At 45.2% G+C, this 27,826-nt stretch overlaps 1 protein-coding gene and 1 long non-coding RNA gene across 2 annotated transcripts in view; one reads left to right on the top strand and one right to left on the bottom strand.

Annotated features, from left to right (window-relative positions):
* Positions 1–263: 263 nt before the first annotated feature.
* Positions 264–7,339, bottom strand: LOC117036716 (uncharacterized). The gene is made up of 3 exons (XR_004425432.1): positions 7,058–7,339; positions 4,345–4,628; positions 264–1,086 (listed from the first exon to the last, which is right to left on the bottom strand). It is a non-coding gene; the product is annotated as an uncharacterized LOC117036716 (long non-coding RNA).
* A 4,867-nt stretch (positions 7,340–12,206) lies between these two features.
* Positions 12,207–27,826, top strand: part of CTDSPL (CTD small phosphatase like) — a 115,032-nt gene continuing 99,412 nt past the window's right edge. The window contains exon 1 of the mRNA XM_033131796.1: positions 12,207–12,604. Within this exon, the coding sequence (XP_032987687.1) occupies positions 12,526–12,604 (79 nt within the window). The 5' untranslated portion in view covers positions 12,207–12,525. The remainder of the gene's footprint in view (positions 12,605–27,826) is intronic.

Raw genomic sequence — 27,826 nt, 5'->3', positions numbered from 1 at the left:
ACAAGCAACAGGATGTGCCTCTTCCGAAAAGGCACTGGTAAGGATACACTTCCAGAACATTCCTGCCAAAAAAACATGACCTGAGTCTAATCATGAGGAAACAATGGGCAAACCCCTATTAAGAGAGACTCTACAAAAAAATAAATAAATAAAAGGCAGGGAAAGAGCAAGGAACTGTTCTAGATTAAAGGAAACAAAAGAAAATGACAACATAATCCTAAATTGGATCCTGGACCAGAAAAAATAAATTTTGTCTTTCGCTATAAAGCATGGAAGGGGTCAGTTGGTGAGATGTGAATAAGGTATATAGACTAGGTATTAATAGTAATACTGCATCAATGTTAATTTCCTGATTTGATAATTATATGTGATTCTATGAGAGACTATTCTTGGTGTTTTTTTAGGAAATATTCACCGAACTGTTTAGAAGTAAGTCTGCAACTTATTCTCAAGTGGCTCAAATAATAATAACATGGGGGATAAAAAGTTAACATTTGGTGACTCTGGGTGAAGGGTACATGAGAATTCTTTATTCTTGCAAAGTTGATGTAAGTCTATAATTTTAAAAAATTGTGAGAGTCTACACTGTACAAACAAAAATTTTTCAAAAAAGGAAAAAAAACAGCAAGGACAGCAACAAATCATGCTTGCCACCAGCCTGGGCCTGTGGGCTGGATTTCACCTCCTGGGCTGCCAGCGTTTAGTCTCTGGTTTAGACCAATTTTCTGGAGTTGATTTTGAGTAAGGTCTTGCTGACAACCACTGCCAAGGCTGGAGATCGCTTTGCTGCATCTGGAACTTTTAAACCAGCTTGGCACCAACAAGGAAGCTGCAGAGACAGCCTTGATATAAATAATCAATTTGCTAGTAAAGCAGTTTAAATCTAAACGCAGCCCCAGTCCTCAGAGATGAAGAAAAGCAGTCGTGGTTCAGACAGTCTTCCCCGGCGGAAGTCCGGCATTTCATTTGCTGCCTTTGGAGAGGTACATACAATCTTGCTTCTTCGCTTCCTCGTTGCTGGTCTCAGCCATACACAGCAGGGCGCGGAGTAAGGAGGGGAGTATCTAATAATCTCTCAGAACCCCACTGTTGAAAAAATGTATTTATATAAATAAAGGGGGGAAAGAACCTTTAAAGTTAAGTTATGAAAGGAGAAAAGTGTGTTTCCATATTGGAAAAGGAAATGTTGTTCTTGGCGTATCACGCTTTTCTGAGTAGGAAGAAGAAACCAGGTGAGTAGCAGGGCCTCCTTCAGGGGTCCTGTGCAGCATATGGGATGGGCTCATCTGAGGGTGCAGCCCAATATGCCAGAGCCAGGATGTGTTAAATCAGTTTGCAGACTGATCCAGGGGACGTTTATGCCACCTCTCCCTTCTCATCTGCAATTGCGCCTTCCTGATTAAGAAGTCCAAAGACCAAGGGGAGCAGAGCCCAGGAGTACTAAACTCAGAGGAAGAAGCTGCCTGATGACTGGGCTTGGGAGGCTGGGAAGTTATTCAAGATGAGGGGTAAGGAACAGCATTCTTGGCAGAGGGAACAGCATATGCAAAGGAGAGGCATGACAGATATGACATAACTTTGGGGCTGTGTCTTACTCTCTTGCTATTTCTCTCCATATCCTCATATCTCTCTTGGAACGGTCCAACAGATATGCAGTCTGGAGTTATGAGTTTAGCTTCCTGAGAACATAGGGGCCTGGTGATCACAGATCTAGTCAATTGTGGGTCTCAAGCCTCAGTACCCAGAATACATAAAAAGTGCCCATCTCAGCCCCTGGGCATGTGTTACTCACCCCAGGTAAACACGTCTCCACTCAGACCGAGGATGTTTTATTATTATGTTTCTCCCAGAATTCTCTATATTTCTGTCAATGCCATTTTCTTCAAATAAATCAAGCACAGTCATTTTCTGAGCCATCCTCCTTTAGGCACAGTGTGCAACAGTGGTGGGAACTCAGAGTCAAGATCTGGACATGATGCCAGCCAATGACTTGCCCTGGAATCTCAAGCAGCTGCTTCCGGGTCAGAAAGGAGCCCCAGACATGAAGGCATCCATTGCTATGTCAGCTCTGAACTCGAGCTGTGTGACTGAGCAAGCCTCTTAACCTCTCTGAGCCTGTTTTCTCACCTGTGAAATGGCATTATTAATCACTGTTTCACAGAGAGTCCTGTGATAGCGCTTGACACGCCTCCAGCTGCCTCAGACTCTTCACCAATCAGGGGAGTGGGTGGGAGGGGGGAGTAATTCTGCACCTCAGGAAACACCACCACCCCCTCCCCCGCTAACTAGACCAGGGCAGGCCCCCTTCTGACATTTGTGGGGCAAGAGAACAAATGGAGGCCCTGTATGCTGTGAGGTTTTCTTCACTCCATCTAATCCAAACCAGGAAACCGTAAAGAAACCTAAGGGTGGAAGACCAGGTTAAATTTTAAATGCTCAGTCCTTGAAGTTCTGCTCTGGAGCGTGACCAAGCCTAGGTCCCTGGCGCACAGCCTGCCTCCCTCCTCTCCCTGACACGCAAGGCCGATGCCCCCGCATGTGGTCAGCTGCATGCTCACCCGCCCCTCCCCTCCCTACCCCCTACCCTGATAACAGCCACCCTTTGGCCATTCCTCACCAGTGATGAGGTCTGCCTTCGAGAAACACATCCGCTGAAGAAATACATGCTGATCTTAGAAGCTGGTTCAGAACTGTTTGGATAGGAAATTCCAGGGTCCTGGGTGCCCCCAGTGTGTTCTAAAACAGGGCCACTGGGAGCACAGACTTCAGGTAGTCACACGCCCTTTGTGTCCTGCAAACTCCTCATGTCATAGAAAAGGGGAGTCTGGACAAGGGCTGGACTATGGCTTTCTAAAGCGCCAGACCCAGGGCAAGGGTTCTTCTTGCTCAGGTTCACGGGTAATTCTGGGGTGGGATTGGACATCTGACATCCGAGCAACCTAACCACTGACCTAGGAGGTGGCTTGGCATGAAGAGCTCTGCCCAGAGAGGATAATTTGGCAAACTGTACTTTCCAGAACTGGCCACCACAGTATTTCTATTCACATGTTCTTCTGTCACCTTGCCATGTCCCATCAGGAGGTAGAGTTTTTCTCCCCCACCTGAACCTAGATGGAACTTTGGGATTGCCTTGGTGAACAGAGTGCAGTAGAAGTGGCACTGAATAATTTCTAAGACTGGGCCATAAAATGTTATGTCGTTTCACCCTGGGCTCTTGCTCCCTCTGAGAATACTCACTCCGGCAACCTAGCCACCATGCTGTGGGTGTCTGTCTCTAGGAAGAGCCACTGTCTCTAGGAAGGAGCTTGCCATGCCTGGGAGGGGCGGCCACTCCAGAGTCAGCAAGGCCCTGAGACGTCGAAACAACAGAGTATAGTGTACCGGGAGTGCCAAAAACACGTCTACAAGTGGACACTTTGGTCAACGTTGCTCACGCAGTAGTTCGTCATAATCAGAAGTGTCTGGACGCTGATGGTAACCACTTTGAGCACCTCTTGTAATTGCAGAAGTCAAATGTGACTTGTATTCATCTTTTGTTGTCGGTATATATTGAGTATTACAATTTTGATAGTTTTTTCCTTTCTTAAAATATGTATACATTTTTTTGGCACCCTCTGTATAAAAGGCATGGCTAGTACAACTCTGTGTGGGGTTTCCAGCCAGCAGCCAAAAGGTTGCTACGTAGGACATTGGTCCTACGGCCAATGTCAGTTGCGACGCGAGAAAGTGAGCCTTCAAATGATTATAGCTCAGTCTTCAAGGGGCTAAGGAGACACCATGTTAAGCAAAGATGAGCCATTCCTATCATGTCCTGCCCAAATTGCAGATCACATAAATATTTTTGTTGTATTTTTAAGTCACCAAATTTTGGAGCAATATTTTATACAACTGTAGTAACTTGAGTGATGGTAACGAACTGAGCCAAACAGATTCTCTCTCTCCCCAGAATCTAAACTGAGACTTATGAAAATTAGTAAGTTGCTCGCAAGAAGACAAGTGGTTGGGCCACAGAGATGGAAGATACAGCTGGGTCAAATTCATGACAAATGACTTATCCTGGAATAAGAGGAGTGCCGGTCTCGTGCGGCCCTGGTCCTGAATGATCCCGTTTCCTCCAGCAGTGGAACCCCATCATTCCTGAGGACTGTTTCTCCAGGGAATGAATTGGATTCCTGTGCGGACTTGCATGGGGCAGAGACCCCTGTTCTGGGACCCTCATGCTGGTCTTTCCCTAAGAGAGTCTCCGTCCTTGCATCCAAGGGAGTCTCTCACCCTAGGGGACATGTGGTACCCAGTCAAAGCTTGGCATGTGGTAAGCAAGTAGGATGGGGGACACCCACCCACCTTCATTTCTCCTGCCAAACGCCATCAGGGACTCGTCGAAACAGCAAATGTTAAGGAGCTTTGTGAACTCTCTAGGCCTAGCCCAATCCATGTGGCAAGTATCTTCATTTCTCAAAAACACTTTGCTTTTAATATTTTAAAAATAATTTTTAACAATTCCAAAATGTCCGGACATGTACTTGCTCAGTCCCATCTTCAAGCTCAGAACAAGACAGGCACCCTCTTCTGGTTTGCACTCATTCCAGAGCCTTCTGGGCGACAGACCAGTACCTGCATGTTCCTGCCTGGAAAAGCAAGGCCCAGAGAGGACGCATTAGCCTGCGGCCTCTTTCAGCAGATAGGGCCTGTCAGTCCCCGGGTCTCCACACACCTACTTCTGCACCCACCCCGGCCCAGCACTCAGGTGTGGAGCACAGGGAGTGCCACCCATGGCCACATTCGCACCAGAGCAGGACTGGGTAGACGGTGGTGGGTCTCTGGGGTTAAGAGCCTCACCTGAGAACTGGCCTTAGCAGTGCATGTGGGTCAGTGATATAGAAGGATAGGCTTGGCAGGGACACCTGAGCGTGGCAACTGAGTGTGTGCCAGGGGTAAACTAAGGAGGTGTGGGGGCAGGAGGAGGCGAGTGGAGTCAGGGACAGGCTGATTTGTTGAGATTTTTTTTTCTCCCTGGGTTCTCCTCTCCCCCGGTTCCAAAGGAGACAGCCCAGCCTTTCTCCACCCAGGCATCCGGAGAAGTTTGTGTGAAAAATAGAAAACTAGATGCTCCCTCACTCTCACTTGTGATCTGTATCTGAGGGAGGGTCCCAGAAGACCAGGAGGGTAGGAGGTGGGGTTCAAGGGGAATGAAAGGGTAGGGTAGTGCTTGGCAGGGCTGGGGTGTGGAGGGCCAGAGGGCTGGGAAGGGAGCAAGAAACAGGTAATGACAAGATAGGGGAAACCAGCCTGGGCAGAGACAACTTTGTCATGTGTGTGCCTTGTATTCTGGCATGTATTACATTTGAGCCTGTGTACAAGTGAGCTTGTACTTGTTGTGCCAAGATACGCATCTGTGACCAAACCTGCCCAGGAAAATATCTCACCTCACAGACTGTGGGCATGTCTGGGTCTGTCTACCTCAGCTCTGCAAGCACAGGTCAGGAAATAAAGGGGGTACCTGTGGCTGGGCAAGAGCCCAGGGCCTGGGGAACCAGCAGCTGGGCAAGAGCAGTTCCACTCGCCTGCCAGGTGATACCTGGTGCCCTGGGACATAGGAGAGGCTTTGAAGGGGCAATCCATGTGGGGGATGGAAGTGGGGGGGTCCCACCGCAATAGGCTCATTGGCTCCAAAGTCACCAAATCAACCTGCGACTCTGGGACTCTCTGCCCCTTCAGGAGCCAAAGCCACTCTTGCCTGTGGGCTGAGGGCACTTAGGGCTTCCCAGCCCACTCTGCTCCAGTGGCTCTTCCTTTGTAACGGGGTTTCAGGGTAGGGCCATGTCCTCCCCCTACCCAGGGCTCCCTGGGAAGACCTGAGCAGAGGGATGTGTCCCCCTCATTCCAAGTTCTATGTAGAACAGGCCTGGAATTTTGGAGGTAGAGGAGAAATGACTGGGGTGTCCTCCTCCAGGAAGGCTTCTTGGATTTCTGGGTAACTTAAGGATGCAACATCTCTGCCTCAAGGCCCCAGAGTCTCTCTCAGGCCAGACTCTGACTTGCTCTCGAATTCGCCAAACACTTCCTAACCACCAACTTTAGACCAGGTGCCCTTTTCTCTCTGCTCAGGATCTCTGGCTAACTGCCCTTTTCTTCATCACCAGCAGTCCGCAGCCACTCTGCCATTTCACTCCCTACTCCAACACTAGCTGCCAAGTGGGGCACCTCACCCCAATACCCCTGCTCTCCACCCCTCCATATAAGCACACAGGCCTTCACATTCCGGAGGGCTTTTCTGATAATATCCTTGGGAAAGCGGAACAGAAGTGCAAATCCAACAGCTAGGTGAAGCAGGGGGACGCAGCTGAGCCCACTCGGGCTATGGGATACCCCAGGGAACCAGCAGGGAGAGAGACCAGGTTCCATATCCAGCGGGGCACATGAAAAGGACCTCACAACATGGGGGCCACCAGGGGGCGGGCTATACCTACGAGACCACTGGCCCATTAGGGGGCCTTATTCTTGGGAGTGAAGTGTCTGTAGGTGCGAATCATGTTTTGTGTAGGTCCCACGTGGGGACAGATGGAAAGCATCCCTGGGGCTGAGGGCAGACAGAAAAGATGGCTAGGAAGCGCCAGCTGTCAGTGTACATAAGCTTTTGGTTGGAGGAATCCATATGTGACGGGAGAGGGGCTCTTGGGAAGAAAATTGGGATGTCATGGGAGCAAGAGTGTGGAGGGCAAAAGGACGGGCTGTTGAGGAGCCTTTAGAGATGATGTCCTGGGGCAACTGAGTGGGGAAGACAAAGGTGTCTTGGGACTTAAGGAAGCAGCCTTCTCTGTGGACACGATGGATGGAAAAGTCCTCTTACTCGGGAAACCAAGGGCTCTGAAAATGACTTTGTTAGCATCATCTTCTCTGTGGGGACTCCCTAGACTGTCTGCCAGAATCAGTCAGTTCTACTCTGTGCCACCCTGGTTATTCCTCTGCCTCCTCCATTAGGCTGGGAGCCCTTTGAGGGTGCTTTGTCTACTGCACTTGGCCCGAGCCTGGCACACTGAAGGCACCCAATACATACCTGGAGAATAAATAAAAGGACCTCTGTGGGCATGGCTTGTCCTGCCTAGGCTAGAGCAGGCCTTTTGGAAGCTGATTGCAGACTGTGCCTGGTTCACAGTATGAGAGAGGGACGACTGCCTGGAGAAACCTCATGGAGGTCCCAAGGTGACCCTGAGAGACTTGTGGGCGGGTTTCAGGTTTGTATCCACTTGACTGACCACCAGGAATCTCTGCCAGATCCAACTTCCGCTCCTTTTCCACCAAGAGATTTACCGGCCTGAAGATTGAGCTAGAAGTACAGGCAGCTGGGATCAGAGAAAGACAGACACAGAAAGCACTTGCTGAGACAAAGACTTTGTAACAGACACACAAAGCACGAGACTGAGATGCCCACAAAGAAGAAAAGCTGACCAAGAACAGAGCCTGCAGGGCAGAGATTCAGAGATGGAGAGCAGGGCAGGGGAAGGGCAAACCCAGAGAATATCACCCTTTGCCTTTCTGGATTAATGCAACATCTTCTGTGGGGGGCCCTGCCTCTTGCACTGCCCCTGCCCAATGTGTTAGTCAGTAGAAACTTTCTAAACACATATCTGAATATGTCGTTCCCACAGCCCCCAGAGTGAAGCCCAGATCCCTTTCCTGAGTTACAAGGCTTTGCTGGATGTGAGCCCACGTCACCAAAGCCTTCCATTCCAGGCATTGTGGACTTTTCCTGCGCCTGCCCTCCTTTGCCTCTAAGCCTGGAAACATGCTACTGTTCCTTCTACCTGGGACACTCATTCTGTACAGCCCCCTCCCCAGTTCCTCTTTCCTCAAATCACCACCTCACTTTGGTCTCAACACCCAGTGTTACTTCGTCAAAGGCCGCCTCTCCCTCACCCTCAGAGTAATCTTGCTACTCTGCCCCCATTTTCCAGTCCAGTTGTCCCCGGCCACACTGGAACTATACTCCAGGTCTCTACCAGAGACTCCAGGCCAGACTGCCCTCACCAGTACTGCTCATCTTCCTACCTGCTCCTGTCCTTGGACCCTCAGGACCCTCAGGACCAGGCTTGCCAGCCCTAGTTCCGTGTCCCCCTGCCCTCAGTATCCCAGGCTCTGCCCCCTCATTCTGTACAACTCTTCCTTTTTAAAATTATGGTCTTCCTACATTTTCCACTTGTCCTTAAAAAAAAAAAAAAAAATATATATATATATATATATATATATATATACACATATATATATATTCCACTAATTTTTTATTTAAAGAAACCTATTTAAATAAAAGTTTATTTAAAGAAAACATTAAATAGTGCATGTGGTACAAGGATACTACCTGATAAGAGCTTGGGAAATGTGACTCTGCCAACATTTTGGTGCTCTGTCCAGATCCCCTTAGATCCCTAATGCTGTTTCAGACAGATCCTGTGTTTAGACTAGAAACTAGCACACAGTGGGCACTCAAATGTTGCATGAACAAATGCACCCAAATTTATCAATCTTATCCTTTGTAATTTCTGGAGTTTTGTCAGGCCTTTCCGTTCCAAGATCGAAAAAGCATTTACCCGTATTTGTTCTGGTATATTCACTTATTTATTTGTGAATTTTGTATAATTATTTGATCCATCTTGATATGCTGTAAGGATTGAGGCAAACATATATTTTCTCCTCACGGCTAATCAGTTGTCCCAGTAGCAATTCTTGAATCTTTCTTTCATCTGTAAAACCAAGATACTGTCTTATCTAAGACTCATTCAGTGAGGTATTATGCAAGCATTTAAAATAGTAGTTACAATGATTATTGTCACTACTTGGAAAAATACTCACCTTTTCATTTTAACCATTTTTTTTATAGTTACATAAAATTATGTCAACATATGGCCAAGGTCAGGGAGAAACAAAGGAAAATAGATTGATTAAAGGAGGGTTATAGAACTGTGGGTGAATTTTTTCTTTTGATTTCTATTAATATTTATGAAATAAATAATAAATTGAAACTTTAAATGACAAGAATATGGAGGGGAAAAAGGATTTCAAAGATAACGAGCTGTTTTATTCCTTGAGCTTGAGACAAACACTTAGGTGAAAGTAGGTTTATTTTGGAGGTGATCTCAGGAAGTTGAGGACGGCAGAGGATGCAAGTAAGGGAAAATTGTTATTAGAGAGCCCTTGGGAGTCATTATTACAGGAAAGACCAGTCAGGAGAAACTCTATATATGGAAACCATTTCTTTTAGCCTTGTACCGAGCTCTGAGCTCCGTCCCAGTCTCAGCTAAGTGAGCAGAACGTCTGAAAGTCCCCCACCCAAAAGCAATCAGGCCTCAGGCATGTGGATCAGAGTCCAAATGCTCCCATCACCTTGCCCTGGCTAATGGGACACTTTAGCAGCCAGGCAGCAGGGATGCTGATCTCTGTGGTTATATGAGGTCTGACAATCAAGTTTGAGAACTTGCTGCAACAATGTTGCTAACCTTTTTTGATATCAGAGGGATTATGCATTATGAATTTGTACCAACTCGACAAACACTTAACCAAATTTACTATTTGGCAGTGCTGAAAAGGCTGCATGAAAAAATTAGACAACCTGAACTTTTCACCAAAAATTCACGTCCCGGCATCACAATGCACCAGCTCACAGGGCACTGTCTGTGAGGGAGTTTTTAGCCAGGAAACAAGTAACTATATTGGAACATCCTCCCTATTCATCTGATCTGGCCCCCGGTGACTTCTTTCTTTACTGAAGATAAAAGAAATATTGAAAGGAAGACATTTTGATGACATTTAGGACATCAAGGGTAATATGATGACAGCGCTGATGTCCATTCCAGAAAAAGAGTTCCAAAATTGCTTTGGAGGGTGGACTAGGCGCTGGCGTTGGTGCAGAGCTTCCCAAGGGGCATACTTCCAAGGCGACATAGTGATATTCAGCAATGAGGTACGTAGCACTTTTTCTAGGATGAGTTCTCGAACTTAAATTGTCAAACGTCATGTACTAAAAACTGTATGAGGAACTATATCTCCCCCCAAACAACTAGCTCTGGCAAATCCCTTCCTGACCCCTTAGAATTCAGTGGTTGTTTAAAACGAAATTCCGAGAACATTTTTAATTCACTAGGCTCTAGGCCAGCCATATGCTCATAACAAATGTGAAGAGCATTAGAAGTAGGGACAAAGGAAGTCCTAGGTGCCAAGGGTCCCTCATCTGGTCTGTACTAGGGAGAATTAGGCAGGGCACGTCCTGGAGCCTAGACTAAACTAGGGCTTGCCTTCATAGTTGCCTTCCAACGGGGCACGTCACTTCAACCTTCATGGCTCAGCTGCCCCAGGCAATTCACTGGGGTTCCAAACATGCCCTTAGAAGAGCAGCTATCGGTGAGTGAGCACACACCAAGACAAATGACAGCAAGACCCACCTAGACTCACATAGCCAGGATGTCACTTGAGGTCTGGATTTGGAGGCAAAACACCCACTGCTTGCCTAACTACCTTTTATAGCTACTCCCCTGAAGTGCTCTCCCACCTGCCTTGGCCACAGGAGCCCTGTCCCAGCGCTGTCATCCACATTGGACCGTCACTGGGCTCTACCTACGGCGGATACCAGCCAGGTCTGTGGGCCACCCCTCGACGGAGACGCTTCCAAAACTGTACTTTAAATTTTGGGAGGTGCTAGCTGGTTCCCCCGTGAGCACTCGACCTGGCTGCAACCAGCTCCAGGTTCCAAGGCATGTGGACGAGCGAGAAACGTCCCGTCAGCCTCGTCTCCTTTAAGGCACAACGAGGCTGGACGCGCCCACAAGGCCTGAAATGCGCGCGCAACACGGCGCCGCGAGGCAGGGCACTGAGGCAGGGCGCCACAGTCCGCCCACTCAACCTTGCCCACTACGTCACGCTCCGCAGGCCCTTCCAAGTCCTCCTGATTGGTGGAGAGCGCGCGCGAGTGCCCCTGACCCGCCCCCAGACCCGTCCTCCTGCGCCGCTTGCCCCGCCCCCTGATTTACGAGGCTGCGGGTGTAACTTCCAAGTTGGAACGCGGAGGCGCGGGGGCGAAAGGGCTTTGATTCTCCGAGGCTGAGGGTACGCTTTCCCATCATGCTCGCGCTCTGGCCGTCGCCCCAGGCCTGACTGTGGCTGGCGGCTCTTCAGAAGCACAGTCCGTCCCCAGTTCGGCCCGCCACAGGCCCCTTCTTCTCTTCAGCCCTAGACCGGCTCCCCCGACCCCCTCATTGCAGAGCACCCGGAAATGCCCATTGCCCAGGCCCCCGTCGACGGTGACACTCCCACGTGCCAGGAGGTTGGTCCTCGAGGACACGGCACGCGGGCTCTCGGACCCTAAGCTGATATGCCTGGGGTTCTGCCGGCACCCACGCCTGGAGCCTTCAGCTCTGTCCGCAAACGCCCCCGCCTGACCCCCGATCATTTCTGGGCATCTCAACCCCGGGCCCCTCAGCCACCCAGCGCTCCCTCGGGTCCCTCCGAACCTTCCCCACATCCCCGGGTTCTTCTCACACCAGCGCCCGGAACCCTCCTTGGACCGCCTCAGTGTAAGGAACCGGCACTCATCAGCCTCTATCTCCGCACTCCGGCGCCCTCCGCGCCCACGTCCCGGCTCCTAGGTGCCCGCAGCGGGACTCCCCTCACCCAGCATCTCCCCCAAGACACCCTCACGGGAGCCTCCCTCCACCCTACACTCTACCCCATACTCCTCCTCCTGCCTCCTCCAGGTAAACAGCCTTCCTCAGGGCCCGTCCTCACTCCCGCAGCCATGCGATCCCTCCTCAACCCCCGGGTCCGACAGCCCGCACGCCCCCGAGGGCCCTGCTTATGCCCCACGCCCCTCACCCGACTCATCGGCCACACTCCTCCCTGTATCCCTCACACCCCAGGCCCTTCACATCTACCACTAGATCCCCTCTGGGATCCCCTACACTCCAAGCCTTGCGCCCCGCTCATCTGCCCAGGACCCCCGCGCGCACGGCCTCCCGCCCCACACTCACCTCCTCCTCCTCACCCCGCACCCCTCTCCCCCCCGGGGCTGGCCGGCGGCGCTGGCGGCGGCTGCGGAGGCCGGTCCCCGGGCCGGGACACACCCACCCGCCCGCCTTCCTTCTTTCCTTCGCTCCCTCCCTCTTTCCCTCCCTCTCTCCCTCTCTCCCGCCCTCCCACCCTCGCTCCGCGCTCGCTCCTTCCCCCTCGCCCGCTCCCGCTTCCCGCGGCGCCAGGCCTCCCACTCCGCCTCCCCGTGCGCGGCTCTCCCGGGCGCGGCTCCGGGGTTCATGGTGACGAGGCGGCGGCCGCTCGAGCCCAGCGGCGGCGGCGGCGGCGGCGGCGGCGGGAGCTGGGGCGGGGGCCCGGGCCGCCTCTCCCAGAGCGTGGGGCTGGGCGGCGGGCGCGCCCAGGCGGCGGCGGCGGCGAGCGCCCCCCGGCCCGCGGCCCCGCGCGCCCTCAGCGCCGCGCGCCTGGCTGGCGGGGGGCCGGGCCGGCGGGCGGCCGCCGCGCCGCGCACCCATGGACGGCCCGGCCATCATCACCCAGGTGACCAACCCCAAGGAGGACGAGGGTCGGGCGCCGGGCGCGGGCGAGAAAGGTGAGGAGGGGCGCGGGCGGGCGGGACCGCTGCGGGCCGGGCGCGTGTGCACAGCCCGCAACGCCGGAGTTTGCTGCCCGGCGCTGGCACGGCCTGGGGGAGGGGTGCGCCCGGCCGCGAGGGTGCAGGGCTGCGGGGTGCGCCCGCAGGGGAGGCTGTGCGTGTGCGGGCGGAAATAGACTGAGCTTGCCTGCGCCGGTGGAGCGCGTGTGAGACTGTGTGCATCTCAGCAGGAGGTTGTGAGTGTGTGGGGTGACCCAGGCCGGCTGTGAGTTGGTGTTTGCACTCACGCCAACAGAGAAGTTGTGAGCGGATGTGTATTCCTGGCAGGTTGTGAGTGCGTGTGCCCTGGTAGGTTTTGTGTATGCACGAGAGAGGTTGTAAGGGTGTGTGTGCACGCAACAGAGGTGTGTGGCTGTGCCTGATGGATTATGAGTGTGTGTGCACTAACTTGTGTGTGCACTCTCCAACTGAGAGGTTGTACGGGTGTGCGTGCATCTAACAGGTGAGTGCATGTTTTCCTAACGGGCCTGTGCGTTTGTGTCTGTATGTTATGTAGAGGTTTTTGTGTACTCGAGAGGTTGTGGAGTGTGTGAGACCTTTGTCTGCATGAGCGTGAGCCTGCAGAGATGTTGTATGTGTGTTCATTCCTGATGGAGTGTGTGTGTGTGTGTGTGTGTGTGTGTGTGTCTGTGTGAGAGAGAGAGAGAGATTGTGTGTCTACACCACTCAACTGGCAGGTTGAATGTGTTGTATCTATCTCCTGGGAGGGTGTGTGTGTGCCTGACCGGGAGCCTGTGTGTGCAGGTGTGTGCAGTAGACAGTGAAGCTGTGTGTCTGGGTATGTTTAGTTGGTTGTGCAAGTGTGGGTGGGGGGAGGCAAGGCTAAGCCACCTCCCTTCTTGGCTCTTTGCAGTCTCAGTGACACCAGTCTGTTGGGAGTACCTGCAAGGCCTGGTTCTCCCCGGGCCCATTGAGTGCCTGGCTCCAACAGGCTCAGGGTGCCAGGTGTGTCCCTTCCCAGAGATCCAGGACTGTGCTGCAGCACCTGGTTTGATTGGAGCACATTTTGGTCCCATCACCCTCTTCTGTTTTTCTTCTTCCTCTTTTTCTTTTTGTCTTTGCCCCTCCCTGAGACTTGGTGCCCCCCTCTTTCATGTGCCCTGCTTACTGACCCCAGTGAGCTGTCCCGGGGCTTGGACACCTTTAGAAGGGCCATGGGATCTGGCTTGTTTTGTTCTGGTGACTAAAGCTCGCCTGACTCTCTTCCTGCTATGCGCTCAGCAAATACCTGGACAGAGGTTAGGAACAGCCCACTGGGACCCCTCCCCTTTCTTGGCCTGGCTACAACTCAGTTTGGGAAAGAGTCAAGATTTCTTTCCATGTGTTATCACCCTTGCTGTGCCAGTGGGGTGAGGCGTGCAGCCCTTCTAAGGAAGGGGGGCGGGGGTAAGAGAACACTCCACTGCCTCTCCCTAAGCAGGGACCACTGGACAAGCCCACCAGGAAAATGCAAGAAAAGCCCCAGAGGTGCCCTCACATAAGAGATGTGTCAACCCGTTTGCGCTTTTGTAGACGGTAAACATTGTCTGCAGACTTGTTTTCTTTTATGTAAGATGAGAATTCAAACTCTCCCAGGCATTTTTTTCTGTGCTTTACAAACTGGCTAAAAAATTCTACAAGTTGGTGGAGGGGACATAACCATGTTACACAAACAGGAGAAACTGGAGAAGTGGAGAAGCTAAAGTTGCTCCTGCCCCACTGCCATCTGAGTGCTGGATTTGTTTTAAATGAGGGAAGTCTTTTTTAAAAATTGTATAAGTGGGTGCTCCAAGTAAACCTCCATGTAAACCTGGGGCCCCAACAGGCAGCACCTAGGTGGTCTTGTCGTTCTGCTTTAGGGTTGTCAGTTCTTGGGGCCCTGGCCTGCAGGTTCTGGGCTGGGGGCGCCTCCTCTGGGAGGGTTTAGTAGAAAACATCAGGGAGGTTTGATGCCTGCGCTGTCACCCACCGTGGATCGAGTGCTTTGTGTGATGCTTTGCCAGAGAGAGAATCCTCAGCTCTGTGAGGAGAGGGGTGGCATATAAAGCAAGAAAATATTTGTCAGGGCCTCAGCCCTTCTGCTGCCCCCCCACCTGACTCCAGGAGTAGGAGCCTCCCCAGTTTTCTCTTTTCCTCTGGCTGCTAGGCTTTTTAAAGTAGAGTCAATCTATCCAAAATCCAAACCATGTACAAATACTTAGGATGGTGCATGTTCTATGCTACTTGTTTATGTTGCTTTTCACCACAATCTTTTATCATCTTTAACAGTTTATTTTGTTTGCTTTCTAGTGTCAGACTGGTTGATTGTTAACTGATTAGAGGAATTCTTTACTTCCTTGCTTTGGGGTGTGGTAGCTAGCTAGTAGCTTCTTGCTGAACCATCAAAGTCCTACTCGATTTAGTTTTTTCACTTTAAAAAATGAAAATAATTTTAACTACAGTGGGGCAATAAATTTTGGAGCCAAACTTTGGAACATCTTCTTCAGATTCATAAACCACTAAACAGGTTTAGCAATGCTTCTAGCTTAAGCATGTTGATGTATTTAGATAAGCACAATATGTTTTACATAAGTTTAGTTTCGGGTAAACACTTATCATTTGTTTTTATTTTGTTTTTATTTTTTTATTTTTTAATTAAAGTTTATGGGGGTGACAATTGTTAGTAAAGTTACATAGGTTTCAGGTGTACAATCCTGTAATACATCATCTTATATCACGTTGTGTGTTCACCACCCAGAGTCAGTTCTCCTTCCATCACCATATATTTGATCCCCCTTACCCTCCTCACATTTTGTTTTTAAATATGGGGCCTGGAAATGTTGTAAGTTTTTGTGGTAGGAAAGAAACTATTGGTTTTAAAAGTTTGCTTTCATCATTTATTCTGTAAAACAGGAATAATAACGACTGCCCCTTGGGTTTGACATGAGGGTTAATTGAGATGATATGTGTTAAGAAGCCTGCCAGGCTCACCGGTGTGTCCCTATTCCATCAGCCATGCTTTAGGTGGAGATTTGCAAACGAAGTGCTAAGCATGAGCTATAGTGTTTCCCACGAGTTGAATTACTTGTTGACACATTGCCACGCGGTGGTGCACCTCTCAGAGATGACTGTCACTGTCACCCTGGCCTGTCATGGAAGATTTATTTCTTATTGTGTTTGATTTGATTGATGGTATGAAGATGCAGAGACAAATTTTCCCATGAGTTTAATTCAGTCTGCTTTGCTATCTGGAAATTGACTCTTACAAATCAATAAGAAAAAGTCAAACAGTACAGTAGAAAGTGGTCAAGTGATATGAATGAGAAAGTCATAGAAGAGGAAATCCAAATGCCCAATAAATGTATGACGTGATGCTGTACTTCATATGAAACACGTTCATGCCTCCGCTTGATTAAACATCTAAATGATTGACAGCATCCAAAGTAAATAAAAGTTTTGGGAAATGGATACTCTTAAAGACTTTCGTGAGTACAGACTTTTTAGAGAGTAATTTAGTACGGAATCATTTAGCTACAAGTAACAGAAAACCAGGCTTATACTGCAGCTTATACTAATAGGAGTTTATTCTTCTCACATAACAGTCTAGAGGTGGCTACTGCTGGCTTTGGTTCAGCAACTCACTAATGTCAGGGCTGACATCACCGTGATTCTCTTGGCTTTCCTTTCATGTAACATGGCTGCCACCCCTCCAAATACCACAGCCACCTTCAGGGCAGGAAAAAGGGACAGTGCCAGTCGTGTCTATCCCTTTTACCTAGAGAGCAGAAACATTCCTAGGGACCACTCATCATAGTTTTGCTGATGTTTACTTGGCTAGAACTGGGTCACATGGCCACCCCTAGCTGGAAGCAAAACCAATTTCCAGCGTTTTTTTAGCCTTTGTTGTGGGAGGAGGAGAGGAGAAGATTGAAAATGAATGGGAATAGGTGGTGAATCAGCCAATCGGCAATGGTGGCCATACCTACAAAGCCCCAGTTCTACTTCTGGGTTTCTCTCCTAGAGAAATATCCTCATATGTGCTCAGAGAAACTATACAAGGATTTTCTGACTGACAGCTACATTGTTTGCAATAGCAAAAGTTGGAACCTTCCTTAAGTGTCAGCAGGCAAACAGTTAGATTGTGGTACATCAGGTCCAGAGAGTACTGCAAGGCAATTGAAAAGAACAAGTTAAATCAGATCGAAACATACTGACATATAAATTTCCAAGACATTTTAAAAGGGGGAAAAGGAATTTGAAAAACAGTAAAAACAACGTGATTCTATCTTTGTAAAAACAAAAGCACGTAAAACTGTACATGTATCTAGAAATACACAAAAAGCAATCTAGAATGAAATACTTCAAACTGACAAAAATGATTTTCTCTGGGGAGAAGGATGGGATGAGAAGCGAGGGAGCTTTGCCTTATTGTTTAAATATTAATGAAAATATACTCGTGTTTTGCAGATAAATTTTTAAAAACTAAAATAGAAAAGAAATTCCCCTAACTGTTTGGAGAGATATAAATAATTGAAAGGAATTGAACAATAATAAAACAAAATACCCTCAATTAATATGCAACGTAAACAAGAATATATCAGCTCTAGCTAAATGATCACTTATTTTGTAAGCTAGTACATTTCCCTTGATGAGATTTCTGTAGGCAAATTTGTTTTGGCAGATATTTTGGCCCAAGATGCTAGGTGTGTTTCTCACAAATGTTTGCACCTCTTAAGCTTAACTCAGAAACCTTTAACCTTTGGGCTGCTAACCATAGTATAGCAAGGAGAAGACTCTTGGAAGCAATAGTTCTCTCAGGTGCCAGAACAGATTTGAAGTAGATTCAGTTTGATTAACTTTTATTTTTAAACACGAAAATCTAATGGGGCATTATTGGAATTTTTTTTCTGGAAAATTAACCCTGTGGGTTTTTTGTTTGTTTGTTTGTTTTTTAAGGTTTTTATTAAAATATAGCTAATATATTTTAATATATTAATATATAGCAAATATATTAGTTTTCAGGCACACACCGTAGTTATTCAACATTTATACACCTAAAGAAGTGACCACCATAAGTCCAGCAACCATCCAGCGCCATACAATGTTATCACAATATTATTGACTATATTCCCTATGTTGCACATTACATCCCCAATGATTGCTGCGGCTAGGACTTCCGGTACTATTTTGAATAAAAGTGGTGATGGTGGACAATCTTGGCTTGTTCCTGATCTTAAGGAAAACACTTTTAGCTTTTAACTGTTGAGTGTGATATTAGATGTGGGTTTGTCATATATAGCCTTTATTATGTTATAGTATCTTCCCTCTATCCCCACTTTGCTGAGAGTTTTTTTTTATCATAAATGGATGCTGGATTTTGTCAAACGTTTTCTGCATCTATTAATATGATTATATGATTTTTATCCTTCATTTTGTTTATGTTAGTGTATCATGTTTATTGATTTGCAGGTATTGAATCAACCTTGCATTCCAGGCATAAATCCCACTTGATCACGGTGTATGATCTTTTTAATGTATTGCTGAATTTCGTTTGCTAATATTTTGTTGAGGATTTTTGCATCAGTGTTCATCAGCAATATTGGCCTATAATATTCTTTGTTTCTAATGTCTTTGTTTGGCGTTGGAGTCAGGGTAATGGTGGCCTCATAAAATGAGTTTGGGAGTCTTTGACCCTTTTGAATTTTTTGGAATTATTTGAGAAGGATAAGTGTTTATTCTTATTTGAATGTTTGGTAAAATCCACCTGTGAAGCCATCTGGTCCAGGACTTTTATTTGCTGGGAGTTTTTAGATTACTGATACAATTTCATTAGTAGTAATCAGTCTGTTCATATTTTCTGTTTCTTCTTGATTCAGTCTTAGAAGATTGTATTTTCCTAGGAATTTATTCATTTCTTCCAGGCTGTCGAATTTGTTGCCATGTAATTGTTCGTAGTATTTTCTTAAAGTCCTAGAGGTGTGTAGAAGCCGCTGTGCTGTGCACCAAGGCCAGCTATCACCAGTACCGGGCCTGGGGCAGCTCAGCAAAAGTCTCAGGGCACCCCAAGGCCTGCTATCACCTGTCAGCCGTCCATCAGACTCAGCCACTGAAAGAGCCTCTGGTGGTATGGGAGTTGGGTGGAGCAGGGTCTCAGGGAGTCACCAGCATGGGGTGAGTGGTGTTCACTGGGTTAATGCTGATTCAAATTTGACACCAGTTCTGAACCTGAGGCTACTCCACAAAAGGCTCAGAGCACACCAAGGCCAGCCACCGCTTACCTGGGGCCTGTGGACCCCCAAAAGTTGTCCAAGAAAGGCTGCAGCATGGGCCAACACCAGCTGCCTGACCACTGAAACAGCCTCCCAGTCAGGCAGAATCCCAGGGAGTCATCAGGGTGGAGTGAGAAATTCAGATTTGGCCATGCAGAGGAGAGCTTAGCAGGAACGATGGTGTCCACCCACTGGTCACATGAGAGGAGGGCTCAATACAGGGATGTTGGAGGCTTTCCCTCCAACCCTCACCCTGAAGCCACGCAGCTGTCTCTCCCTGTATGTCTCTGGCACTCTGAGCCACTGTCCCTCTTCTGGAGCCCATGGTGAGTGCTGGGCAGTGAGAGTGGGCCCTTTAAGAGGATACCTAGGTTTCTAGCCTCCTTCTGTCTCCCCCGGACGGATGGAATCCCTGTTGATTTTCACAGCCAGATGTCGTGGGGACTCCTCTTCCTAACATTGGTGCTCCAGGCTGCAGAGCTCGGTGTGAGGCTGGGACCCCTTCCTCTTCAGGGGGGACCTCTGCAGCCAAAATACCCCTCCCAATTCTCAACTGCCACACGTGTGTGTGGGGCCAGCCCATTTCATGTCTCCACTCTCCTACAGTCTTGAGGTGGCTCCTTTATGTTCTTAGTTATAGGACTTATGTTCATCTAGCCTTTGGGTGGTTCTAAAGATTGATTGTTCTATAATTTAGTTGTAATTTTCATGTGGTCGTGGGAGGAGACAAACACAACGTTTACCTACTCCACCACCTTGACCAGAATTCATCATTTATAGATAACTGTAGTTTTCATGCAGTTGTAAGAAATCCCAGAGAGATCCCCTGTCCCCAGTTCCCCCCAGTGTTAACGTTTTACAACTCGAGTACAAAATCAGCCTGTTGATATTGGTAGAGTTAAGACACAGAAAAACTCCATCACCAGGAAGGTCCCTGATGATTCCTTTTTATAGCCACGCCTACTTCCCTCCCATCCCTGCCCCCTTCTTATCCCATTGGCAACCACTAGTCTGTCCTTCATCTCTAAAACTATCATTTTAGGAATGTATATAAATGGAATCAAACAATATGTGATCTTCTGGGATTGACTTTTTTTTAACTCAGCATAATTCTCTGGATTTTCATCCAGTTTATTGCTTATCTTACTAGTTTGTTCATTTTTTTTGCTGAGTAGTATTTCATGACATAGATACACCACAGTTTGTTTAACCATTCACTCTTTGAAGGACATCTGGGTTGTTTCTGGTTTTTGACTGTTATGAATAAAGCTGCTGTAAACATTAGTGTAAAGGTTTTGTGTAAGCACAAGTTTATTTCTCTGGGATAAATACCTAGGCATGCAATTGGTATTCGTATATTTACTTTTTAATGAAACTGCCAAACTGTTTTCCAGAGTGAATGTACCATTTTGCATTCTCACCTACAATGTATGAGTCATCCAGTTTCTCTGCATCCTCACCAGCATTTGATATTGTCACTATTTTTCATATTAGCCATTCTAGTAAGTGTGTAGTGGTGTCTCGTGGTTTTAATTTACGTTTCCCTGATGGCTAATGATATTGAATGTCTTTTCATGTGCTATTTTCTTTCTGCATATCATTAGTGAGATGTCCTTTCCTGTCTTTTGCTTGTGTTCTAATTGGATTTTTTTTTTTTTTTACTGTTGAGGTTTGAGAATTCTTTACATATTCTAGATATTAGTCCTTCATCAGATATGTGGTTTTTCAAATAATGTTCTCCTTGTCTATAGCTTATCTTTTCATCCTCCTAACAGGTCTTTTGCAGAGAAGACGTTTTTAATTTTGATAAAGTGCAGTGTATCAGTTTTTCCTTTCATTGATTGTGCTTTCGATGTCAAGTCTAAGAACGCTTTATCTAGCACTAGATCTCAAAGATTTTCTCTTATTCTTTTCCCAAAAGTTTTGTAGTTTTACATTTTACATTTAAGACCATGATCCATACTGAGTTCATTTTTTTATGAGGTGAGAGACTTCGGTTCAATTTTTTGCCTCTGGGTTCTGATCACTTCAGGCACATTTGTTGGAAAGGCTGTCCTTCCTCTTTTTAATTTCTTTTGCATTTCTGTCAAAAAATCAGTTTGCCATATTTGTGTAAGTCTCTTTCTGGGTTCTTTATTTTGTTCCACTGATTGATGTGTCTATACCTCTACCTATACCACACAGTCTTGATTACTGCAGCTATATATTAAGTCTTGAAATAGGATAGACTGAGTCCTCCAACTTTTGTTCTTTTTCAAATTGTTTTAGCTGTTCTAGTTTTATTGTCTTCCTATAGAAATTTTACAATAATCTTTTTTATGTCTACAAAAATATTGCTGTGATTTTGATAGGAATTTAATTAAATCTGTATGTCAATTTGGGAAGAATTGACATTTTTACTATGTTGAGTCTTTAACCCATGAATTAGGTATGTCTCTCCATTTTATTAGATATTCTTTGATTCTTTCATCAGGCTTGTATAGTTTTCAGCATACAGATCCTGTTAATGTTTTGTTAGATTTGCATCTGTTTCTCTTTTTAAGTGATTTTATTCTATTTTAAATTTTGGTGTTCAAATGTTCAGAATAGAGTTGGTATATAGAAATACAATTGACTTGTGTATTTTTTTTCTTTTATCCTGTGACTTTGCTGAGCTCACTTTTTAGTTGTAAGAAGCTTTGTAGATTTTTTTTTGGGGGGGGGATCCATAGGTAAACGTCATCAAATAAAAATACTTATATTTCTTCTTTTATGGTTTGTATGCTTTCTATTTCTTTTTCTTGCTTTATTGCATTGACTAGAAGTATGTTGAATAAGAACAGTGAGAATGGACATCCTTGTCTTGTTCCCGATGAGAAACCATTCAGTTTTTTACCATTAAGTATAATGTCAGTTGTAGGTTTTTTGTAGATGTTTTTATCAGGTTGAGGAAGTTCCCATGTATTCCAATTTTTCTGAAAGTTTTTATCAAGAATGAATGTTGAATTTTGTTGTGATTTTTCTTCATCAATTGATATGATCATGTAAGTTTTCGTCTTTAGTCTGTTAATATGGTAGATTACATCGATAGGTTTTTGAATGTTGAACCAGACTTGCATCCCTAGAATAAGCCTCATGGTTGTAGTGTATAATTCTTTTTATATATTGGTGAATTCTATTTGTTAATATTTTGTTAAGAATCTTTATATCTGTATTCATGAGTGATATTGGTCTATATATTTTTTTGTTTTGTTGTTTTTGCTTTGTCTTTATCTGGTTTGGTATCATATCAGCTTCATAAAATAAATTGGGAAGTGTTCTCTCTTCTCTTTTCTGGAAGAGATTGTGTAGAATTGGTGTTAATTATCCAGTGAAATCATCTGGGCCTGGAGATTTCTTTTGGGGAGAGTTTTTAAATTACAGATTCAATTTCCTCAATAGTTACAGAGCTATTCAAAGCATCTCTTTCATGTTGGGTAAGTTGTTACAGTTTTTATTGTTTGAGATTTGATCCATTTCATCTAAGTTGTCAAATTTGTGTATAATTATTCATAGTACTATTCCTTTGTTACCTGTTTGATGCCTACAAGGTCTGAAATAATAACCCCTGTTTTATTCCTGATAATAATTTATGTCTTCCGTCTTATTTTTTGTCAGTCTTGCCAGAGATTTCTCAATTTTCTTGATCTTTACAAAGTACCAGCTCTTTGTTTCATTGATTTTTCTCTATTACTTTTATGTTTTAAACTTCATTGATCTGTGTTGTTTTATGACTTCCTTCCTTATGCTTGATTTGGGTTTATTTTGCTTTTTCCTAGATTCTTGTAGGGGAGCTTAGATTATTGATTTGAGACTTTTCTTCTTTCCTAATGTATGTATTTAGTGCTACATATTTTTCTCTTAGTGCTACTTTTGCAATGGCCCACACATTTTGATGTATTGTATTTTCATTTTCATTCAGTTTAATATATTTTTAATAGCCATCAATTTTTGAAGCAGTTTTAGGTTCACAGCAAAATTGAGCAGAAATTAGAGAGTTCCCGTGTAATGCTGACCTCCCCCCCACAGCCACTCCCCCCCCATTAATATCCTGCACCAGAGTGATACGTTTATTACACTCAGTGGACCTACACTGACACACCCAAAGTCCACAGTTTACATAAGGGTTCCCTCTTGGTGGTGTACATTCTGTGGGTTTTGACAAATGTATAATGACATGTATCCATCATTATAGTATCATATGGAATAGTTTCACTGACCTAGAAATTCTGTGTTCTATTTATTCATTCCACTACCCCCCAACCCCTGGCAACCACTGGTCTTTTTACTGTCTCCATACTTTTGCCTTTTTCCGAATGTCACATGGTTGGAATTATAAAGTAGTATGTAGCCTTTTCAGATTGGCTTCTTTTACTTACTACTATGCACTTAAGGTTCTTCTATGTCTCTTCATGGCTTAATAGCTCATTTCTTGTTTAGTGCTGAATAATATTCCATTGTGTGGATGCACCACAGTTGGTCCATTCACCTACTGAAAGACATCTTGGTTGCTTCCAAGTTTTAGCAATTATGAATAAAGCTGCTATAAACATCTGTGCACAGGTTTTTTCTGCAGACAGAAGTTTTCAGCTCATTTGGATAAAAACCAAGGAGTGTCATTGCCGTATCGTATGGTAAAAATATTTTTAGTTTTGTAAGAAACTGCCAGGACTGTCTTCCAAAGTGACTTTGCCAACTTTAGTTTACAGTTTACTTATGAAGTATTTTGGTGTGGTTTTTTGGGGGGTTATCCTGTTTGTGGCTCACTCAGCTTTTTGAATTTGTAAGATTCTGTCCCCTACCAAATTTGAGATGTTTTCCGCCATTATTTCCTGAAGTGCTTTTTCATCGCTGCCCTTTCTCTTCTCCTTCTGGGACTCTGATGACACAAATATTAGGTCTTTTGTTATAGTCCCACAAGTTTATCAATACTAACATTTAAAAAAAAAGTTCTTCACTCTGTTGATTCAGATTTGATCATTTCTATTGTTCTGTCTTCAAGTTCATTGATTTGTTCCTAGTTCCCTCGATCCTATTATTGAGCCCATCTACTGGGCTTTTTATTTCAATTTTTGTAATTCTTTTAGTTCTAAATTTTCCATTTAGTTTTTCTTTATATCTTGTATTTCTTTGCTGAGACTTTCTATTTTTTGCTGAGTACTTCTATTGTCTTTATTTGTTTTAGGTGTGTTCCTATTTGCTTTTATCATTGTTGCTTTAAAATCTTTGTCAGATAAGTGTAACATCTCTGTCATCTTGATGTTGACAGCTATTGATTGTCTTTTATTTATTTTGAGATTTTCAGGTTCTTGGAATAACGAATGAATTACAATTGGAACCTGGACAATTGAAACTCTGTACCTTATTTACACCTTCTGTCTTAGTTGGTTTTCTCTGACACTGCTCTGGCAAAGAAGGGGCAGCACTGCCTCCTTATGCCAGATAGAGGTAGGCGTCTGGGATCTCACTGGCCTCTTGACGTGCTGAGGGGCAGGTGAGGGCTTTTCGGCTCCCACGTGGCCTCCCTGAGCTGCAGTGGAGTGGCCTCATTACCACCCTGCAGTGGTGAAAGCCCTGGCTCTTCCTGTGCCTTCTCTGACACCACCCCAATGGGGAGGGGAGGAGCACTTCCTTACTGCTGGGGAGGCAGATGTCCAAGCGGGCCGCGTGGTCCCCACAGACGCCACTCGGAGACGAGGGTCTCATTACCAGCTGTCAGGGATGGAAGTTCTTGGCCTCTGACATTATCCCGGCCGTGGTAGTGGCCGCCTCCTTACCCCCGATGAGAGTGCGATTCTAGGTACACCCATCAGATTTTCCTGGTATGGGTAGGAGGCGGGGAGGCAGGGAGTGTTAGGCTGCATAGAGCGGTTGTTGTCTGAAAGTTTTCTGTTTGGTTAGATTCTTTTCTGGTCCTTTGGTTGCAAAGAGTAAGCGTTTGAGGTGACTCTTTTTGTCTGCAGCTGTTGGTTTTTCTCTGTATCGAGCTTCTTCACTCTGAGTCTGGGCTATGTGAGGCAAAAAGAAAACCCAGGATCACCACCATGTTGTGTCAGGTCTCAGTGTCCCTACGTATCTGATCTGCCTCTTCTCTCCACTTTTCAGAATCTTGTTTGCTTTATAAACAATGTCCATGGTTTTTCGTTTTACTTGGTGGGAAGAAGAGGAAGAAGTATGTCTACTCCATCTTCCTGGAAACAGAAGTCCCCTGATTACCTTTTAGACCTAGCTAAGTATTTTAAGGAGGACTTGAGCTGGAAAATTGTCAATGTACAGGTTTATTTCAATATCGTGCTAATGACCCATATAAAAGTCAAACTGAGTGAGTACTTTGAGAATCTTGGTTGTCTATAAAGAGACATGGTAATGAATTCAGTGAGAAATCAAGTCTACATCAATAGGGTTTCAGTGACAACTATTGTTTAACCAACCTTAAAAGGATGCATTTATGTTTTGGTCTTAACACCAAAATTTTACGGCAGAGTTTTTCAATATCCTGATTTAAATGTATTTTTGATCTAATATTCTGCTTGATTGGCAAGCATGTTTAGACTCGTATCTTTCATTTTATTAGTCAATTAAGAAAGAATCTGTTTAAGGAAATAGAAATGTCTTCCTGGGGTAAACGCAAAGGAGCTTCTCTTTAGAGTCAGCTCTTGTGACCACCCAGCAGGGCTCTCTGGCCAGTGACTGGGAAAAACTGATTCCAGTCCGTGCTGCCCTGGAAGTCGTTCTGAGGGCTTCAGGCTGGAGGTCCCAGGTCGGAGGGGAACTCCCGTCAGGATGGTGGGACTGGGTTTTCAGGAAGGACCCCACAGCTTTACGTTTAATTCTGAGGTATTTGTTTATTTAGTTTTCTGCTGGTTGTATTGAGATATAATTGACATACAACACTATTTAAACTTAAGATGTACAGCATAATGATTTGACATATGTGTACGTTGTGAAATGATTACCAGAATAAGTTTAGTTAACATCCATCACCTCATATAGTTACCAAAAAAATGTTTTTTCCTTAGGATGAGACCTTTTAGGATTTTCTCTCTTAGCAACTTTCACATCTCTCCTACAGTGTTGTTAACTATAGTTATCACGTTGTACTGCATCCCCAGTACTTACTGATCTGATAACTGGCAGTTCGTACCTGATGGCCACTTGCACCCAATTTCCCCACCTCCCTTCCCTTGCCTCTGACAACCACAAATCCGATCTTTTTTTCGATGAGTTTGGGTTTTCTTAGATGTTGCGTATAAGTGAGATATAACAGTCTTTCTCTGTCTGACTTATTTCACTTAGAATAATGTCCTCCAAGTTCATCCATGTCTTCCCAAGTGGCAGGATTTTCTTCTTTTTTATGGCTGAATAATTCTCTCTCTCTCTCACATCTTTGTTTCCGTGTCTTGGCCATTGTAAATAATGGTGTATGTCTCCAAGGTAGTGATTTCACTTTGTTTGGATCTATACCCGGAAGTGAGGTAATTGGTTTCCCTCTTTTAGTGATGCTGGGGGTGGGGGAGGGTGCCTGCCAGTGCCGGGGTTCACGGGTCCTTTCAGCCAGGGACTGGCAAAGGTCAGGAAACACTCTGGCCACAAAGGAGTCTAGATTCAAATACAGTTTTTCTCCCTTGCTTTGACAGTAATGTATGGTGTCAAGGTCAGCAGCAGATAGCCACTAACAAAAGTCATTGTAAGGATTCTCTTGGGTAATATTAGTTGAAGGTATAGTATATACCTTGGAACTTATTTTCCGATCTTAAATCTTGATTTATCAGACATTTAAAGTTAAGTATTTTTAATGACCTATCTTTCTTTTAAAAATCTACTTTCCTTAAATAGTTTTATTTCCTTTAATCTTTTAACATACATTTTCCTCTTTTTTTTTAAATGAAAATGCATATTTAGTGCTTTGTTTAAAATAAAATTAAGCAAATATTTGCCTTTATGGCTTTGAAATAACATCACATAATGGAGCACAGGCTTAGGAACTGCATGTAGCACTGGGTTGGGATGTGGACATTTTTGTATTTGGAATCAAGACTGAAAACACTAGTGGCATAGTTTTCTGAAACCAGGGCCTAATAAACAGTGGTCTTTATGGGTGCTGAGGCTTATGTAACCACCTAAGTAACAGCACATTTTGATTCTGAGTAGCTGCTTCAAGTTAAAATCTGAAAGGTTCTTTGTAATTATAATTTGTGTTAAGGCTCTTTGCCAAAATGTTTTAAAATCCTGGTACTTGAAGCGCTTTAAAAACTGAAGAGAAGTGGGTTAACAAATATTTGATGACTGATACTATTCTTACCTTTCAAAATTAGTATTTAACCTGCGATTTCAATATTTCAGGGTATCTTAAAGAACAAACTGCATCATCTTGTCAACATGGCTTGAATCAATGTAGCCTTTTAGTACCAGAGAGGAGCCAGTATTCCCATAAGAATTCATATTGTACTTTACATTGTATATAATGTCTCCCTCTGCATTCTGATCAAGATTTCGCTTTCATACTTAGCACATTGTAAATTGGTTCTAAGTATTTGGCTCACTTATGTTCAAGTCAGAAACCACTGACTTCAAGCCCATAGACTTCAATCAGAGCCATATTTTCTTTCCCTTTTTGAGGAAACGGCTCAACAGACTCATTTTTGTTTCAGTTAGAACAAATACATTTCATAGCAATCATCGAGCAAGGGTACAATTTGAGTAGCTCTTAACTCTTGTCAAAGGTATAAGCACTCACTGGTGAGCATTGATTTTTCTACTCCACAGCATGTACCCTGATTCCCTGCCATAGGGTGTACTTCTCTCCTTGAACCTTTTTTTAAGTTTAATTTTTTTTTTAATTCAGGTAGATTTGCATATAATAAAAATCATCTTTTTTTTGGTGTAATCCAAGGTTACAAAGTTCTGGGAGTTT

Source organism: Rhinolophus ferrumequinum, chromosome 17 (genome assembly GCF_004115265.2).
Source record: "Rhinolophus ferrumequinum isolate MPI-CBG mRhiFer1 chromosome 17, mRhiFer1_v1.p, whole genome shotgun sequence".
Classification (NCBI taxonomy): Eukaryota; Metazoa; Chordata; class Mammalia; order Chiroptera; family Rhinolophidae; genus Rhinolophus; species Rhinolophus ferrumequinum.
Note: the sequence above shows the minus strand (reverse complement) of the source record. Positions and strands in the feature narration are given on the sequence as shown.